We start from the raw sequence: 19,993 nt of genomic DNA, 5'->3' as shown, positions 1-19,993 counted from the left end.
CAATTTGCCTCGCTTCCAGGACCCTCGCCTCGATTCTCTCTAGCCGCTGCTCGTCGATCAGGGATCGGCTGTGTACAGATCTGTGGAGGAGTATCTAATCAATTCTGCAGGGGCACCACGAACACCTTCCGATCCTGGTCCGACAACTTCGTCCTCGACTCGTCCTTGCCTTCAACGTATGCGATGGAGCATCACAGGTAGGGTCTCTATTCGGGCGCCATCTTTGTTAGACCATATATGGAATAAAGGCACAATAACCATATACTAAATGACACGCCAGTCGTGAGGTTCGAATTCCAAACAAATCTGGTTTATTCATAAAGTATCTCAGTCGGCCGACCGGGTCTCAATGCCTCACGACATGTGTTCCCAGACACCGTGAGATGAGAGAGAGCGAGCAGTGCTAAAGCAGTCATATATATACATAATACATCATTCTATACAATACCATTCGGCCCGCCTTTATACATACCGAACAAGCTAGGGTTCAGTAATTGAGTTGTGACAAGTCTTCCTTCAGTCTAAACATGAGTATTCTAGCAGAGGCTGCAGAGACAATTTTCTTTTATGGGGAAAACGGGGCACTGGCGAAGGGGAAGATGTCATGTTCTAGCAGGGAGACATTCCAACCGATCTGTTCGCTGCGGCCCATGAGCTAAGGGTCAGACAGTTCTGAGCAGAGAAAATACCATCCTTCCTGAAGGAGCACCGTAAATTGCATATAATTCACATTTAACTGCCTTTTACAACAGCGCTTGCAAGACAAACCGGCACATGGGCTACTGATTAGACGCGGCTCTTGCACAGCTTCAAGGCCTCAGTGAGAGGAAAACTATGTATTTCAGCACGGCTCTACATTGCTGTCTACGTTAGCATTTCAGAGTTCAAGCTGTGGCCTTGCACCGTATGTGGTTCTGAATCATATAAATCATATAATATATTTGCAAAGCGTTACAGAAAAGAAAATGGCCGGCATCTGCAAAATGGGCTCCCAATGGTCACATTCAGGTTTCATGGTTTCCAATGTTTGTCACGTGATGTAATTTGCTTCTGGCTAACATACTATTCATATCATTCGGGCTATGCATTCGCATTTACGGTCTAACACCTCCAGCTCCAGGAGACAGTCCAGGAAATAAAGATCAAAGTTCAGCAGCTGCAGGACCAGGCTGAAGATGCGGAGGGAAGGGCAAGAAGAAGCAACATCCAAATCCTGGGGCTACCGGAGGGGACGGAAGGTAGAGACCCCACCAGATACATAGAAAACAAGCTCCTACAGTAGATTGGCCCAGGATCATTATCACAGGGGTTCACATTCGAAAGAGCTCACAGAGCGGTAACGAGAAATCTCCCCCCCCACCCCCGGAGCACCTTCCAGATCTATTATCGCCAAAATACTGAACTTCCGAGACAAAGAAAATATCCTAGCCTTCTGCAGAACAGGAGAGATCCGTCGAGAGACTGTAATACTGGCAATCTACCCAGACTATACTATGCAAGTTGAATTTAAATGAAATTTCATTTATGTCGCGCTCGTACACAAGTGTTTCAGAGTACGAAAGTTCTCTGAACTGGAGTGGAGTATAAGTGACTAAGAGACCTTTCTTATCATGGGTGTTAGGCAAGATTGTATGCAGTACCCTTTGGGTGCACTACAACAACCCTGACCTCCTGGCACTAGGAACCCAACCTTTGGTATAAGTCTGTACTACACAGGTTGGTAGCGTGTTGAGCAGCCAGGCTTATCTCAAGAGGGGTCAATGTGAGCTGTAGGGGAGTTACACAGAGATTCACAGTGGCAAGTATTCAAATAAACTCTTACACACAAGGTTTCTTGATTAAACAATTATTGATTTATGTAACAGTCCGTTAGAGTAAGCCTTCTTCAGAAGGGGGCAATATAATAGTAACACACAAATACACTCCAAAAACCACACTCTTAATATTTCTAAACCAGTAAGTACCCTATGCGTTATAGACAGTACTGTGGGAAGCATACTGCAGATAAATGGTAAGGAATATGGAGAAGCCAAGAATACCCTATCAGAAGCTATGAACCACAAAGGGAAAATGGGTAAAGCCAATCCTAAAAATAAAATAACTGAAGTAAACAAAGGAAAAGACCAAAAGAAACTGAATGGAAGTAAATTAGAAGGACCCAAGGAGGAAAGGAGTATTCAGCAATTTTTTGGCGTTAAAAATAAGCAAAAGCCAATAGTAGACAGAGTTCCTGAAATGGTAGAAAAAGCAGAAGACGAAAACATAGTCCTTAAGGCAGTAGACAGCCTAAACGACCATGATCAGCTCTAGACAGCATGAGTAGATTGAACCTGTGGGAGGGCAAGATACGGAGGATCAAAATAGTAGAGAGGAGTCAGTGATACCTAGCGAAGACATTAAAAAACTGGTACAAGAGGCTCTTATTAAAATCTTTCAAAACCCCTCCAAGTTTGGACCCACTCTACCATCTATATTATCATTATCTGATCAAAAAGGGCAAAAAAGGTATGAGGGACAACAGCAGAGCATTCCCATGCATGAGATAGTGGAAGAAAATAAACTGAATGAACAGAGCCCAAAGGCCCAAATGAATGAAGTTGGCCCAGATACACAGGAGACCTTACAGAAACAAGGGGTGGTTTTGATAAATACACAGGAAGGTGGGAGGGACAGGGGAGAGGAATGTAAGGATGGGGACCAACAGCAAATAAATCCCGAAACGAGGCTAAGGATTTTGAAGACCAGATCAGGGAGATAGCCGAAATGAGGAACATAAAGCAGGGTCTTGAACAAGGTAGAGATTATAATCTTGACAAGGAAGGAAAGAGGGACAAAGAGAGGTGAGAATAGGGAGTGGGAAACAAGTAGACACTTGAGGGCAGAGGGGCAAGAGCCAACAATATATAGTGCTTGGCCAGAAGATCGAAGAGAATGGAGGGAGCCGAAATTTGTGGACGAGCCTTGCGTCATATTAAATATCATGCTCACAAAAGGAGGACCCCCGTCATTGAATAGAGGGCGGATTCTCACCCTGTTCAATGAGATACCTCGGCTCTCCCTAATCACATCTAGTGACATTAAGCTCATTGACTATATACACCCAACAAGATACAATTGTGTAAGGATTGTGTTCTATTCAAGAGCTACATATGAACTTGCGCTCACTGAAGGAGTGGCACTGCAACAATTTGATTATGATATAGTAAACTTCAGTCAGGGTTCAGGGAAAAAACAGGGAGGGGAGATGGGAGGGTACCCCAGTGAGCTGCAGGGGAGACATAATCGAGAAGGAGCAAGAGATACGAACGTAGAGACACATTCAAATGAGGTGGCTGAGGCCAGATGGTTCGCATCGACCTTGAGAGAATCAATCTCCAAGATTCGATGCATGAAAGACGCGACCTAGAGTACTGCGAAGCTCACTTTCTTATCATGGCACTCTAGGGGATCGCAAGCTCTACTGTATTCTTACAATACATGCTCAGCGCTCTCTGTTCATTCGTTCCCATCTATCCAAGAAACGTGGCCGGAAACCCCGATAGTATTAGATGGTTTTACTGTCTTTCAGGAACCAGCCCAAAAAAAGTCAAAGGGGAGACCGTTGGGGGGACACTTAATCGCAATTAAGAACAATATAGATTATACAACTCTAAAAAATTCCATATAAATAAAGGCTGCATAGCTGCCCTAGTGAAAATAGGTTGCAGCGAACAACCCATATACCTTTTAATCATAAATATATACTGGCAACCTGAATGCGACCTAAAGGCATTTATCGATGCAATAGATATTGTAATTTGAGAATGTTAGGACATGAATAAGGAACTACATATTATGTGTGGGGATTTCAATTCAGAAATATGCTTGGAAGAAGGTATGAATGTATGTATGTCTGGGCGGTTGATTGGCGAAAGAGTCGACTCGCGGAAACGTCAACAGGGGGACATCTGGGTCCTTTTTTTGGGAGGTTGGGGCATGCAAGTCGTAAATGATCTAATGGAAGACTCAATGGATAAATCAACATGGTCTAATGGAAAATGGTTATCCACCATAGATTTTATCTTTGTTTGTACCAATACTTTTAATCTTGCCCAGAATTTTGTCCTTATTGGTACTAAGGAGAGTGACCAGAAAATGCAAAAAATGACACTGCTGGTAGACATGGATGGGGGCGAGGACCAAAATTATAATAGAGTAGTAGCGAATGCCCAATTGAACAGAATCTCCTGGCATAAAACGAATATTGAGAAAGTCAACATACTTTTCCAAAATAATGTGTATGCCCAAAAAAAAAAAAAAAGATGTATTGCCACAAGTCCTTTGTGAACTACATCGAATTTGTAATCAGAGGCAAAGCGGGAATGAAGAAAAAGGCAAAAAGTAAAGAATGGCATAAACATGCATACTCTGAAGAAATGAAAATACTTAAGCAGGGTAGAAATCGTGAAATTTGTGGTTTTCGCAGGCATCACGTAGGCTCCTTTACAAAGGCGGAAGCTCGGGAACGTCACGTAATAAAAAACAAATGGAAAAACAAGTTAAGGTGCATGCGTGCAAATCTTTATCAGGGAGACGCAGAGGATATGTTAAGATCGTTGTATGATGTAAATACCCGCAGATTTTGGGCTTTGGTCAATAATGGAGGGAAAGACCAAACTAAAGCTCAAACATGCGTCAACTCAGAGAAATGGGAAGGACACTTTAGTAGCCTGTATCGCCCCCCCAAGTGTGGCATGGATTCCGTCTCAAGATATTGAAAACGCCACATGGAATATCCCATTTTGCGTAAAAGAAATTGAAGATATTATTGTGAAAAGCTCTCCATCTAGGGCTCCTGGGCCGAATTTGCTCTGTCACAGGGTTATGAAGGGGAACGCTAACTTATGGGCCAAAATGCTATTTCTTCTTTTCAAAGACATCATAAAGGTACATCTTTTTCCAAATAGTTGGAAAATGTCCTATATAGTCCCAATCTATAAGAAAGGGGATAGGGCTCTACCAACCAGCTATAGACCAATAGCCCTGTTGGACGTTGATTCCAAAATATTCTCAAGCCTTGTTCTAGAGCACATTCGGAGCTGGATGGATCAATGGAATATCCTGTCACCTTTTCAGTTTGGTTTTAGAAAGAACGTAGGCATAGATGCAGGCGGTCTATTAATTAACATCATGCAAAGAGCGGCATGGACCCCTGGAAATCTTCCTATCTACCTAGCGTCAATTGACTTAACATCTGCTTTTGATCTAGTCGATAGATCAATATTGTGGACCAAATTAGCAAACCTTGGGATGCCTGCTTCTCTGTTGTCAATTGTATATAATATGCACCAAGACTCTAGATTAAAGGTTCGACTTAGCATGGAGGGAAATTTGTCTCAAGAAATCAGAGTTAAAAATGGCCTGCGGCAAGGATGCATATATGCTCCGACAATATTTAATTTATACTTCTCTGACATGGTAGAGAGTTTCAAAAAGTTGGTCATAAATTCACAGTTCAGGGCACTAAGATCCAGTGGACTGCCTATGCAGATGACGTGACTCTTTACGATCATACTTCCATAGGTCTCCAATGTCTCTTAACTAAGAATACATCCTCACAAATGCACTAAAAATCAATTATTCCAAAACAGTGATTGTATGTCTGACGCATAAGAAAACAAAAAACGAATGCACTGTTCCTAAATCATGAGAAATTACCGACAAGGACGGCAATAAGATATCTTGGCTACCCAGTTTTTGGAAACAAGAACAAGACAAATTTTCGGGCTCTATTGGAAGCGAAAACCGGCCCTATGATAGCTCAATTATGCAAAATTGATGTAAAATATGGTACATTTTCGTTATTTCCGTGTATCCGCCTGTATAAAAACAGAATAGTGCCCCAACTATGCTATGGACTAGACCTAGCACCACTATGGTGTAGGATGGAAGTCGCAGTATATGAATCCAAAATTGTCAAATCTATGGCGAGATGCTTGCCGAAATGTGTGCCTTTGGTGGCAATAAGATATGAGCTTGGTCTGCACTCGATTAGAAGCACCATAGAATGGCATAGAATGGCTCTATACAGGAAATTGATAACCAGCAAGGATACAACTTTATATGATATTATGGGTAGGGGCATCAGTAGTGGTGCTCCGACATTTAAGTATCTCAGGGACATGCTGGAGGAAGCAAATGAAGTCCTAGATAAACTGGGGATCCCTAGAGATACGCTTATCACGAACCCAATGAAAGTAAAAAAACTTTTGCTTCACTCCGACTGGAATTTAACAGTCCAAGAGGTTAAGATGACCCATTTATATAATCATATGGTTTCTGACTGTAAGAAGATGGGGGAGCTTGCACCATACCCAATCAAATTTCCAGATAGAGCCTGGAGCCAGGAATACATGAGATTCTGCTTCAACGTGCTATGCATGGGACAAATAGTAGACATCAGAAGCAGGCAGAGCAAGGGATTCTCCTTTTGTAGATTTTGTAAGCAAAAGGAGAACCGGGAGACCTTGGAGCATCTACTGACTAAGTGCAATGGACTAAGCAATTAACCTATTAGCCACTTTAGTAAGTACGTACCAAACACTGAATGCATGGATTTGGATCTTCTATGGCTTGACATGTTGCACGGTAAACTAGTCAAACTACAGATTGCTGTAGTCAGGTTCTTGAAGAACTATTGTTGTCTCTAAACAAAGGGGTAAATGATCCATTCTACAAGGTAAAATGTTTGAGAATCAAGCGTTACTTTTTAGGAACCGGAAGTATCCAGTATCCTACACCCTCAGGTGACTTTAGTAACTAGGACACTGTGGACATTAATATACCACTGTTTGCATTTAGAATCAGACTTAAGAGTTTGGCAAATAAAAAGGTTATTAGAACAGAACAAGAGATCACACAAATATTCTGAAGCAGGTAAGTACTTTTGGTAACCCCCAATGCAAAGTTAGTTAACCCCTTCCTGGAAGGACGTCAAAACACAATGCAAGAGGGCAGAAGAGTCATTCAGGGAGCCAGGCTAGTCCAAAGTCAATTGGGCAAACGTCTAGGTGAGCTGAAGCACTTCTTGCAGGTAAGCAAAAGGCTTGCACGATGTTTTAGAAGTCTTTGTAGAAAATAAGAATTCAAAGCAGGGCCACAAGCTGTTCAGACTTGTGAAGTAAAGAAGCTATCAGCAACTCTACAGAGCAACCACAACAGGTCTCACCAACAGAGAACAAGTGCAGTTACACAACAAGAAGTAAGTTCTCTTAGACTGTACAGTACCTTTAGGTTCAAGAAAAAGGTCAGCAGATGACTTTGCTTACATTTGTAACTTTCTAGACCCAGCACGCACTATCTTAGAATACGGTGCTGGAGGGGTTACTTAGTATCCCCTTTGTCTAGTTTCTCATGTAACACTTTTATGAGAAACCACATGGGACGCCTTCAAGGTGGTGTTAAGGGGAGCGGCCATAGCCAAGGCAGTGGGAATTCGAAAGAACCTGGAGCAGAATCTGGCAAGTACAGAAGATAAAATCAAATGGAGAGCTCTGGGGTTGGATAAGAGGAGGCAGAGGGAGGAAATGTGTAGAACACTGGGAGAGGCTGGGGAGATATAGTTTTGCAAAATACACAGAGAAGATCCACGGGCAAGAAGACAAACCTGGTAGGCTGGAGTACAGACGCCAGGGAGGGTATTACCAAAATACTGGATGAACATGGGGAAACATGGAGGACGCAAAAGGAAATCGAGATATTCAGAACCTTCTACCAAGACCTGTATAAGGACTCGAGCAACACTAGAGAGCAAGAGATTAAAGAGACCGTGGCCGATATTGGCCTGCCCACACTAGAGACAAGCAAAGAGATATGCTCGAGGCCCCTCTCACAATTGAAGAACTTCAGGAGGTAGTGGCCGTGCTGCCCACGGGCAAAACCCCAGGGGGAGACGGTCAACCGGCAGAGTTTTACAAAGAATTTAAAGACTTGGTAGCCCAGAAATTACTCGAAGCCCTCAAAGAAGCATACGAGATAGGGAAACTACCCCGCAGCATGGAAGAATCCATTATAATCCTGATTTTAAAGCCAGGCAGAGATGGGAAGTACTGTGATTCATACCGTCCAATCTCACTTATCAACCAGGACATCAAGATCCTCACAGCGGTCTTAGCTGAGAGACTGAAGAGAGTGATCTGGTCGCTAGTACACCCGGACCAAAACCAGCTACGTCCCAGGAAGGGCAATGACAGAAGGCAGCATGCAATAATAGATAAGACACAAAAATGTCCGGAGGGCTGTGCGGTAGTTGCACTTGATGCCATGAAAGCTTTTGACTCAGTCAGGTGGGAATGGCTGTTTGCCTCCTTGACAAGCTTTGGGATAGGTGAGAAATTCATGAGATGGATACTTTTGCTCTATTTCACCCCAGTTGCTAGAGTGCGGACTGGTAAATACATATCGGAGCAGTTCCCGATAAGAAGAGGCACAAAACAAGGTTGCCCCCTATCCCCCAAGTTAAACATTCTGGCCTTGTAACCCCTGGCAATATTCCCAAGATGTGCTGCTATATATGCGACGCCTGGAATAAAATCTAGAGTCTTATCTAGAAGCGATGGAGAATGTTGCCAACCTGTCAGGGACCTCAGTGAGTAGGTAAAAATCCTGCCCATTTTCATTCGCGGGGTGGGTCGGTGTAGAGGAAGACCGACTACCATGTTTGGGCTTGCAATGGAAGACCAACACCTTTAGGTACCGGGGGATCGAATTTTTTTTTTTTTTCACGACAGGGAGAACACCTATCGCCATAATACACTAAAGGCAAAATCGGGCCTAGAAGCCTCCATCAAGTTTTGGGGGAAACTGCCCCTCTCAATGAGTGCTCCTTAAAATGTTGGCCCTTCCCTGCCTATTATACCACTTCGTAAACGTCCAGTACCTCATCCTGAGGACCTTCTTAGAGCGGACATCAGTAATAGGAGGTTTCATATGGGAAAATGCCAGAAGATGGGTGGGCATAGAAGTGTTGTACAGGGACTATGAGGAAGGGGGCTGCGCCTCCTGCATTTCAACTCCGTTACCTGGCTGGACAGTTGCAGCATGTGGCAGGGTGGCTGGCGGACTCGGAGACTGTGGAACATGCCCTACTGAGCACTGGAATAGCCCCATACCTGCAAAAATAAGTACTGTGGCTAAGGAAGGATAGATCCCTCAGGTCTGTTGCAGTTCGGCAGACAGATATAGGCCAGGACTAAAAAGATACTAAAGCATAAAGAACCCTATTCCCCATAGATACCCTTGGCAGCCTTTGGGGGAAGAAACGGGAAGACCTGGCTCAGAGTAGGCTATGCTGGGAGGAAAAGGGCGCAGTGACAATTGGAGACTTGCTCTTGGAAGACAAGCTCCTTGAGTTCCAAGATCTAAGGGATACATACGGAATACACAAAGGGCAATTCATGACATACTCCAGGATACTATATGCAATAAAAGGAAAGTGGCCAGACTTCCAAAATCAGTGCAGAGGGAATGGAGTACTGGGGCTGCTGTAGGACATGTTCGTAGGAGGGCACAGGGTATCCAGGTTGTACCAGGGGCTACTAGATGCACTACCCAAAGACATAAACAGAGGGAAATGCATGTGGGAATCAGAAGGTGGCAAAGAATTCACAACAGCAGAATGATCCAGAGCACTGAGGTACCCACAACAAACAACAACAACAAACAAACAACAACCCAAAGAAAGTCTCTAGAAATGTTAGATTAAAGCTGACAATTCTACACACTCCACAGAGCATACATGACCCCACAGCTGTTGTCACGCTGCCTGGGGTGAGAAGTAAGGGGGTGCCCGAGGTGTGGAGCAGGAATAGAACACATGTTCTGGTCCTGCTCGGCTATTCGGTAGTTCTGGCTGGTCATGGAATCACAGCTCAGGAAAGGGGGCATGAATGGAAGCCCGACACCTGCCTCCTTGGGGTGTTTAGACACCCCGAGAAAGCTAAGCGAGAAAACAGGAAGATAGACCTAGCATGGGTGTTGGCAATAAGAAGGATCGCCATGGCATGGAAATCACGAGATGGCCCGAACATAGACAGATGGTGGGAGGATCTAAGGAGATGGTCTATAGCAGAAGCAGCAGTGTGGCATGACGCAATTCAAACAGGGAGAAGGGAAAGCACTGATGACATTATGACCTGGAATACACTAATGCAGAATCTTTTCACCTCGCCCGATGACAAACCATCCTGAGGCACTGGAGATGTTGGATGAGGAGGGAGGGAAAGGAGTGCTGAGAAATAGGAAAGGTTACACAGAGCCCAACCAAAGGAATTAAGCGTTAGTAAGAAGTTTTCTTGTCCACAAAAACTTATCACAGCATATTGAATCAACCACTAGCCCCAAACACAAGTCCACCTCCAGCGTAGCACCTCCTACCACCAAAGACCCCCATAACCCCATTTAAATTAAGGGAAATAACTGAACTCAAAGTAATAGAGATGATGAACAAAAATCAAACCTTCCAATTGTAAAGGAGATGCCTGCCCAGCCAAACTAAATAAAGACGGCACAGAAACTCTTGCCCCTTTTCTCAAATCCTTCATTAACGCATCCTTCAAATCCAACACTGTTCCAGACAATTTAAAGGAAGCCTGGGTGTCCCCCCTTCTAAAAAAACACACTCTGGACCCAGAAATCGCAAACAACTATAGGCCCATCACCACCGTGCCATTCTTGCTCAAGATCCTGGACAAAGTCGCCTACACGCAAATCCAGCAATATCTTGAGGCAAACCATATCCTAGGTAAAAGACAGTCAGGCTTCCGACCAGGACATGGGACTGAGTCAGCCCTACTTGATCTTAAAATTCAACTTAGCGATATCATGGACAAAGGCAAACCAGCACTTCTCCTCCTTTTGGGCCTGTCCGCTGCTTTTGACCTCATCAATCATGATATCCTAGGCATGCACCTAAAAAATGAAGCACATTTCTCACCCGAAGCCATCACCTGGGTGGCTTGTTTCCTAAATGGTAGACTCATGAAACTCTTCTCAGAGACTGAATCTGCATCCCCTACCACCATACACTCTAGCATCCTTCAATGCTCCTGCACCGCCCCTACACTCTACAACATATTCACCATCCCGCTATTCAAAGATCTCGACTGACGCAACATAGCGTACACCAACTACGCTGACGACACACAGGTACTACTCCCACTTACTGGGACCTATGATGAAGATGCAGCAGCACTAACCAAAATATACTCAGGCATTCAGACCTGGATGGCCACAAACGGCCTCTGCCTCAACGGGGATAAAACGGAGATCCTTGTAGTAGGTACCAGAGAAACCCTCAACAAGCTCCGACCTCAATACAAAACCTTCAACATTGACAACACCACCATCACAGTCTCCTCGACTGTTAAAACATTAGGTGTCCATATTGACTCCTCACTATCCATGACTCGCCAGGTTAACGCCATAGCCTCCTCAGCCGCACTCACCACTAAAGTGATCAATGCAGTAAACCTTTTCTTTCCACCAGAAACTGCCTCTCAATCACCAGAGCAACAGTAGGTACAAAGCTGGACTACTGCAATGCCTTATTCCTGGGCACCTCTGCAAAAAACCTGAACAAACTTAAAATGACTCAAAACAATGCCCTCCGGGAAGCACTGAGCATCCCCAAAAGGGAACATATTTCCCAAGCTAGGAAAGATGCCCACTGGCTACCGGTTAAGGAACACATACTATTCAAATCCCTGGCCATCTCTCACAGATGCCTCTCATCAGAAGCCCCACCCTATTTATCTGAAAGAATCTCACTCAATTCCTCCAACAGACCTACGAGAACCCACCTTTCCTATCAGATTTATGTTCCCACGTTCAAAAGAACAAAAGCAGGGGGGTCCAGTTTTCAGCACCTTGCCCCCAAAAAATGGAATGCCTTGCCCACCACACTAAGAAACGAAAGATCCTACTACACTTTCTGCAAAACACTAAAAAACTATTTTTCTGTTAAATATATCTACTGCATTTGTGTTAAGTATCAATTGCATTTGTATCTACCTGAATATACTTGCTGTTTCTCTGTAACCCACCAACAGCAAAAAGTACATTCTCCTAATGTATCTGCTTTATTCCATGCTTTTGTCACTGGTGAAGTGTCTTCATATGTTAAGTTAAGCACTCTGTAACAGCACCACAATGCCCCAGGGCCGCTTGTGCGCTTTATAAATGCAAATAAATAAATAATTAAAGACGAGGGAAAGACCAGCAAATGCTCTGTAAATCACAGCAGTGGTTACAGTTGTAGTTAGGTTGTGGGACAAGGGAAAAGTTGGGGTTAGGAATATTATATAATATGCTGCAGAGAATAATGTATTGCAATAATGATGGTTGGAACAAAATGAAAACTAATAAACATGTTACAAAAAAATAAAATGGATGATCATTTTGAACAGTACAAACCGGCAAGGAGAAGAGAGTCACTCTCCTGGCAGTGTACTCCAAAAGGATACCAAGGGAAGGGAACCATTCCCCCCCCCCTGGCTCGTTGAAACAATAGGAGACCCAATTCTGCAGGAAGAAAACCCAAACTGGACAGGGAAAAAAAAAGAAAGAAAAAAAAATAGGAAAATACGTGTCAGTTTGCAACATGATCAGAGACTGCAGGACTACCGTAAAATGAAGACTAAGGTTTGTAATCTGTGAAGCTTTCTAAAAACTTGTAGACCTGCAAGTTTAGCCAATAAAGCATTTTTTAATTAAAAGACAGTAGGTGGACTGAAACCAAACAGGAAAGAGGCACATGGAGAAAAAAATAAGTGAGTAAAAAAAGTTGAGAAAACTAAAGACTGTAAAAATGAGAGGTTGTGAGGGAGACACAGATAAGGGGCAGGTGAACAAAGGGTGATGGGCAAAAGAGGGTGGAGAGGTAATAGACGGGGGTGAGTCTTTACATTAATAATTTTTCATGTGTGTGAAGCTGCAATGTTCTGCACCCGGCTGCTCCCCTCCTATCCACACGCTTATATCTAAAGGAGAGACCATGACCTATTCTTTTGATAATCACACCCTCCTTCAACCATCTCCTCCTCCAGAGCACAAAACCCACCATTCCACCTTCCACTCCCGAGGCTCAGCGAAGTTTGTTTTTTTGTTTTATTATTTATATTCTGACTGTAAGTGATTAACTTCACATACCAATCTTTCCAGTTCCTCTACCTCAAGGGTTGTCATTCATCGCAAGTACCAAAATTAGCTAGAATTGCGAATGTTAGCATGTGCCACACTTAGATAAAATTGTGAATAGCCTGCGTCACAACTAGATAGGATTGTGAATGTCGGCCAGTGCCAAATCTAGATAGAATAGCGATTATTAGCCATTGCCACATCTAGACTGCATTGGGAATATCACTGATGCCAGATTTAGATAGAATTATGAATGTAAGCTTGCTTGGCATATAGACAGGATCTTTGAACGTGGACCAGTGCCACATTTGGATATAGTTGTGAATATTGGCGTGCGTCATATATAAAAAGGATTGGTAATATTATCCAGTGCCAGATCTAGATAGAAATGCAGAGATATTCACACACCACATCTAGAAAGAACGTGGAAATTTTGCACATCACTTCTAGACAGCGATGCCAATGACCAACTCACTAACAATTTCACCCCTCTTCATAGACCTGTCCAACTCGAACCAAACAACCACAACCCTAAAGCACAACAAACCGCACAAACCTCACTACACCGCAACAAAAGAAACCACACATAGCCTCGCACAACAGCACATGGCGGCTACCGACCGGAAAGCACCCCAAGCTCAGCGAACGATGTTAACCGAACTGAAGCTGCCAATAGCACATCACTGCTCTCTTGCACTTTTCCCTCCGGTTTCCATTAATTCACCCCCTCACCCTTCCCTTTTCAAATCCACCAGAGCACCAGGGGACCACTCCGGTGGCGATAGTGCACGGTACAAATTTCCTTTAACATTAACTTCCCGGACTCACCTTGGTGTTGGTGGAGATACCTCAATATCCCATTCCTTTCGGCTCCTTTTGCCTTCTGGGTCGCCAGCTGGAGACTCTGGAACCCTTGATCCCGGGACCCTGTCCTTCTGTACAAACCCCTCCATTAGAGGCCGAGTCTTCAAAGGCTGTTGACCTTGGGCCAGTGCAGGTTCTGCTTTTCCATCTCTGGCCTCATCATTGAGTGGCATATCTTCCCTCATGAGCTCCTGCAAAGAGTTGCTAAGAATTAGTACACACACAGGTGGGCAGGCTATTTCCATACAATATCCATTCAGAGACAGACCATAAGTCTTTCCACCTCAGAACCACTCAGGCTCAGTCCATCATGGCTAGAATAAGACAGACTATGGAACAGAGTGCCTAGAATAGCAACACAAGTTCTCATTGGCACTATTCAGAAGACACTTTCTGCATGATTGATGTTTGCAGTTGAGTGTTGTGACCAAGTGCCAGACATCAGGGTTTGAAACTGGAGGGAACTAGTTAGCTCCAGCTTGCGCTCTAGATGAGACTGGTTAGCTGGATACCACGAATTTTGTGTTCCTATAATACCTTTCCCACCAGACTCCTCCATCATCTAAGTGCTGTAATAACTGGTTCTTATAACCTCATTTTAAATGGTACTCTAATTACCTAGGAAGGGTGAAAGAGTAAGTAGACCATGTCGCAGAATTCGAAAAGTGCAAGATGCCCTAATGTCAGAAATCAACGCTTTACTCAGCGTGTTCTGGATTATCTATAAAGGAGCATTAGGACACATCTAGTAGTCATTAAAATCAAAATTGGTCACATATAATGGATAAAAACGTTTAGTTTAAATCTCATGTGGATGCTATATGGACAGTAAGCTATGTTTTAGCTCCTGGTTCCCCAGAGGTACATGTTGTTTAATGGCAGATGCCGAATACTCAGGAGTGATTTGTAGCATCTGCTCACTAAATTGGTGTTCAATCCCCACATTAACATAAAGGTGCTTTATCATCTCTTCCCCTGACCATCATCAGGTGACCAATTAAGTGCCTGGAGCACCGAAGCCGGAAGATAATGCCCATGGAAAAAGGAGGCAGGAATGGTTAGGATAGATTTTTCTTTTTGCTACTACTAGCCTCCAAGTATTTTGCTAACTTTTCTGAATCCTGAAACTTTTCATTTTGCCAAATAAAGATTTTTAAGCCTCACTTACATTTGGCTCCTTTTTAAATGGGCGTCCTTGTAGTCTGATGGGAAGGGTACCCTTGTACCCCCTTTTCTTTACCCTCTGTCGATTTGGCCACAAAGTCAGTGTGCTCCTGACAGGCAAGTAGCAGTGTATTTTTTAGAATGGCAAACTACTGTGCATATTTATTTTTAATGCAAGGATACCAATTTGTATTTTATCGTAGACAAAATGGCTACCTCTTTGTGCAGCCCAGTCTTTGTTAACCACTGGCTTTCAAAGGCACTGCACAAAGGGCACCAGATGAATGGGAACCACTCTAGTAAGGGTAGAGGTAAACCAGACACCCTAATCAACATCCCCCAACTGCATGATGCCATGATAGGATGTTGGCTGGCCGCTAATTCTTTGAATGGTGCATGTCCTGTGATTGAAGGGCTGGGATAACCCCCATATCTGCTTGGTTGGCATTAGGGGTTGATATAGAGCCATCCTTAGTCAACATCTGGACTGGACATGAGGAAGCGGAGAAGGCCAAGATGTATGCTGAGGGCTCCATTATGAAGCTTTTCTACATGCGGCTGTCCTACTTAAGGCAAAGTTCTGCTTCTCCACTGACAAGGGGAAGCCTGCTGTGTTAAGATGATTTTTCAGAAGCATCCCTGTGTTCCAAGGGAAAGGGTAATTACCACCTATGTTTAGTATGACAAGGCCAGTACCTTGCTTTGTCAAAAGGGGATGCGCACCCATCTCAGCCAGGGTGGGAGGGCTCCCAGGGAGAAAGCCAAAGCAATTCCTTGCCCCCTCCCAGAGGGGGATGGTTACAGCTGAGAGCCCAAGTTCCCCCTTGTGCCAGTATGTTTTTGTGCAGTATAATCTTGTCTTACGCCATGCCTTTTAAGTCCCATGCTAGCCAGAGTCTTTATCTAAGTTCTAGAGACAATTTGCCGGTCATTGTTAGGCAGGATTGTATGTAGTAACTCTGTGGGAGACTACACCGGCCTTGTCCTCTTGGCAATAGAAAACCCAATTATTGGTATAGGTCTGTACTACAAATATTGGCAGAGTAGTGACTGAGCAGCCAAACTTATCTCAAGAGGGGTAAATGTGAGCTGTAGAGATGCAACATAGAGATTCACAGTTACATGTATACAAATAACACTTATAATCAATGTTTTCTAGTAAAATATTTAACAGTCAGTTTTAAAATAAGCTTTCTTTAGAAAGGGCAATATGAAACAGTAAAATACACTTCAAATACACTTCCTCAGATTCAAGTTAAGAAGTAGATACCCTTTTGGGATGTCAAACCCACACTTCCTACACCCCGAGGTGACTTCAATTGCTAGGACACTGTGGACATTGATTCACCTTTGACACATAAAGGCAATGCTAATGTTGTGGAAAAGGGAAAGGTTAGGGAAGGAAACCAAGGTTGACAAGTTCTCTGAACAGGTGAGTACTTAACAATCCCTCAATGAAGTATAGGTGAACCCTTTCCCAGCAATACAAGTAACTTTATCTACCACCTATGAGGGACAGTTAAACACAATGTCAATGGGTCAGAAGAGAAGAGTCTGCAGGCAGCTAGGACAAAGTCCTGCAGTTCCTGGGTTCCTGGGCCGCAGTCGTGGAGACAAGAGAAAGAATGTCTGGAGGACTCCTGCACTGTAGTTTGAAGGTTGGCGGCCGCAATGGGCTCTTTCCAAATCAGCAGCACTTTGCGGTTACAGATACCGGCAAATAGCACGACCGCAATTTTTGGACACCTTGTAGGCTTCCATTGCTTCTGGGGTACAGCACTCTGTTGCGGTGGTTCAGGTGTGGGTCGTCCTGCTTCAGGAGGGTCCTCAAGATCTTCCTGGAGTAGGGGGTCTGGTTTAACGACAATGCACTCTTTCCTGGTGTTCCTGACCCCTGGCACTCAGTTCCAGCAGCAGCAAGGAAGTACAGCCAGCAGGGAGAGGGGTTCCAGTAAAGTTCATCTTGGGGTCTGTTGGTCCCACCAACCCAAGGGAAGAAGTTGTCCGTTCCGGGCTTCTCTAGTCTATACGAAATTCAGAGCTTCAGCAGTGCAGCAAGGCTTCACCGGGCAAACCAACGGTCCAGGAGGGTGCAGCAAGCTTCTCTTCCAGTTTCTTTCATCGGATTCTTCGTCCAGTGGTCAACTCTGCCTTCTGTCCAAGGGACCTCGCCTTTTATGCAGGTTTCTACCGTTCATTCGCAGCCTAGCTGTCACTCAACAGCAGGGTGTCTGTCCTCCAAGGACAGCGAGCCAGCCAACCAGCACTGGGTGCATTCAGGTTACTATGGAGACAAAGGACATGGAGTTTCGGGCATCTCCCTCGCTTCCTGCCCTGCCAGACACACTGCAGCCTGAGGCGGGCTCCAGAATTGAAGTGTGTAATAACGAAGCATACACGGTGGAGGGTGTGTAACCTGTTTATTTGATCAACCTGCGCCAGCGGCGCTCCAGCTCTCACCGAAACCTCCTTCAACTGACGTGCTGGAACCCCCCCACCCGTAGGTAAACAAACCTAGAACACGAAGCGTGGAATTCTACAATGTAGAATTCCACACAAGCCTGACACAACCTATATTACAACACTGTCCGCCAAAGACAAAACGAACAAAGGGTCCAAACCTGGTTTGGCACACAGAGTAAAACCCAAGAAAGACCTCACAAGCAAGACATGGTGAAAAAAGAAGCCATGGCCCTTTTTGACAAAATGGGCACCCATGGGTGCAATACTGCAGCCGAGGATTCAGCCTGTGGTAAAAACGCACAATGGTAGGAAAATTAAACCACTGCCAACAGCCATTAAAAGTCGTGAGGGTAACATACATTTTTTTACATGATTAGTTAGGAAAAGGGGCTACTAAGTAACCCCCGAGTACTTCGACATAAGATGGGTTATCCTGGACCTACATAGGAAAAACAGGTAAGTAATGTCAATTTCACTTTACTACTCTTGGGAACAGTAGTTTATCCATTAAGTGATTGGCCTTGTGCACAGAGGGTTACCGAGTAGTGTGGAGAAGAGAGTAGTACAGTTGTGGGGAAGGTAGTGACAAAGGTAGTTGGGAAAGGTAGTGACAACAAATCCCAAGTATTGCTCTCTTGTCCCAGAGTTCGCCTACCAGGGGGCAAGGGGAAATCCTTCTATTCCCTCAGTCCCAATCAGCCGTAGTGGGTCCTGAATGGAAGCCAGGATGCGGCAGATGATTCCGCAGACCTGTGGAGCACAGGGCAAGTTGGGCCATCAGAATTCCACAGATGTGGGAGCCTCCGTACGGCAGTTGGAGCTGCAGGCAAAGGAAAAGCAGCAAAGTTGCTGCCAGCATCCGTGGAAAGAAGCGGAGCTGCCCACGAACACAGAAGCATCAGAAGTGCAAGTGGGGCTCACAGTCAAAGGCAAATCAGCAGGCAGAGCAGATGTGAGCCGTCGCAGCTGCACGAAAAGGACCACCGGCTACAGGTGAGTAAAGGGGAATGTCACTCAAGACCGGGGCACTCCGAGGGGGCTGTGTGTAAACAAAACGAATACCGAATGAGTAGAAAAGCATGCACAGATTTAAACCAACCCAAAGCCCCAGGTTGAATGGAAATTAAGCAGCGAAGTAGTAAATAATTATGAATATTGAATGCCGAATTGAATGGAAACTTTATGGGCAAAGCTACAAGCTGATAACTGATGAATCGGAAATTGCCCAGTTGAAAGCAATGTGTTGATTGAGAAAGCAATTGTGAAAGTTTGCAAAAGAGCATGACAGAAAGGTGGGGAAGAAATTAAACCGCCAAGAAGTGAACTTTGTGCATGAATGCAATACGGCAAGGCCAAAGACTGGCAAAAGGAGTTGTGACATGTTGTGGCAAAATCAAGATTCTAATCGGGAGAGGCCAAGTGAGTGTGAACCTTCATATAACGCCAAGAGGCCGGCAAGGAGAAGTTAAGTGAATGTGAATCTGTACACAGGACCAAATACAGAAGAACCTGTGCGGGCTGAAAAGCCTAGGGTTCCTGGTTGCACAACCTCTGATGGGTGGACCGTGTGGTCTGACAACTGCACCTAGATCAGGGAGCCCTAAAATGTGAAAACCAAAGACATTGTTGAATTGAACCAAGAAGAAGAATTTAAGCGAACTTATTCAATCCAGTCAGAGTGTTAAATTGATCTGGAGTTTGTTGGAAATTGAAACCAAGCATAAGTTGGCAATTTGAAGACTTGCTTAAGGGAAACCTCAGACTTGATGAACTGCAATTCTGTCTTGAGGACGGAAGCCTCAAGGCACTTTTCTTTGGAACTGTGTTACCCTGAACCTGGGGAAGGGAGCCCCAAGAATTTGTTTAACTGTGGAGAACATAAGAAAGGCAATCTTGATACCTTTGTGAAACTTTTTTGAACTTGGGGAAGGGGATTTGAAAAGTAAGCTAGGAGCTGGAAGAAGCTCAGAAAGTTGTGTTGATGACCATTTCTCTTATTGTTGACATCCCTACACATTGTTTAGCTTTAGTTGTGAGGCCAAGGATAGATTTGGACACAGACATACTTAAGTTGAACTTTCTCACTCAGACTTTCCTTAGTTTCGTTCAGGTAGGGAAATCCCACCTTAGCGTAGGGCAAGTTAAGCTTTCAACCATCCTGACACTTGAGTTAATAAGGCAATATGACCTGAGTAGTGGGAACATTAACGGCTAGGTAATGCCCCTGAGGCCATATTTAGAATCCTGAGCAAGCAGAGAAACAGTGCTGCGATCGTTTGACTTGAGAGAAAAAAAAATGGCCGCCAGGGATCTGGGAGAAGGGACTACG

The 19,993-nt window shown here is 44.4% G+C and overlaps 1 protein-coding gene across 1 annotated transcript in view; it reads right to left on the bottom strand.

Moving 5' to 3' along the window:
* The window catches only part of STK36 (serine/threonine kinase 36), a 682,518-nt gene that overhangs the window by 554,625 nt on the left and 107,900 nt on the right, over window positions 1-19,993 (bottom strand). The window contains exon 8 of the mRNA XM_069651602.1: window positions 14,002-14,228. Coding sequence (XP_069507703.1) covers window positions 14,002-14,228 — 227 coding nt within the window. The remainder of the gene's footprint in view (window positions 1-14,001; window positions 14,229-19,993) is intronic.

The sequence above is a fragment of the Ambystoma mexicanum genome, chromosome 3p, assembly GCF_040938575.1.
Source record: "Ambystoma mexicanum isolate Mex_15411 chromosome 3p, UKY_AmexF1_1, whole genome shotgun sequence".
Taxonomy (NCBI): domain Eukaryota; kingdom Metazoa; phylum Chordata; class Amphibia; order Caudata; family Ambystomatidae; genus Ambystoma; species Ambystoma mexicanum.
The sequence above is the reverse complement of the archived record's forward strand: the minus strand, read 5'-3'. Positions and strand labels throughout refer to the sequence as shown.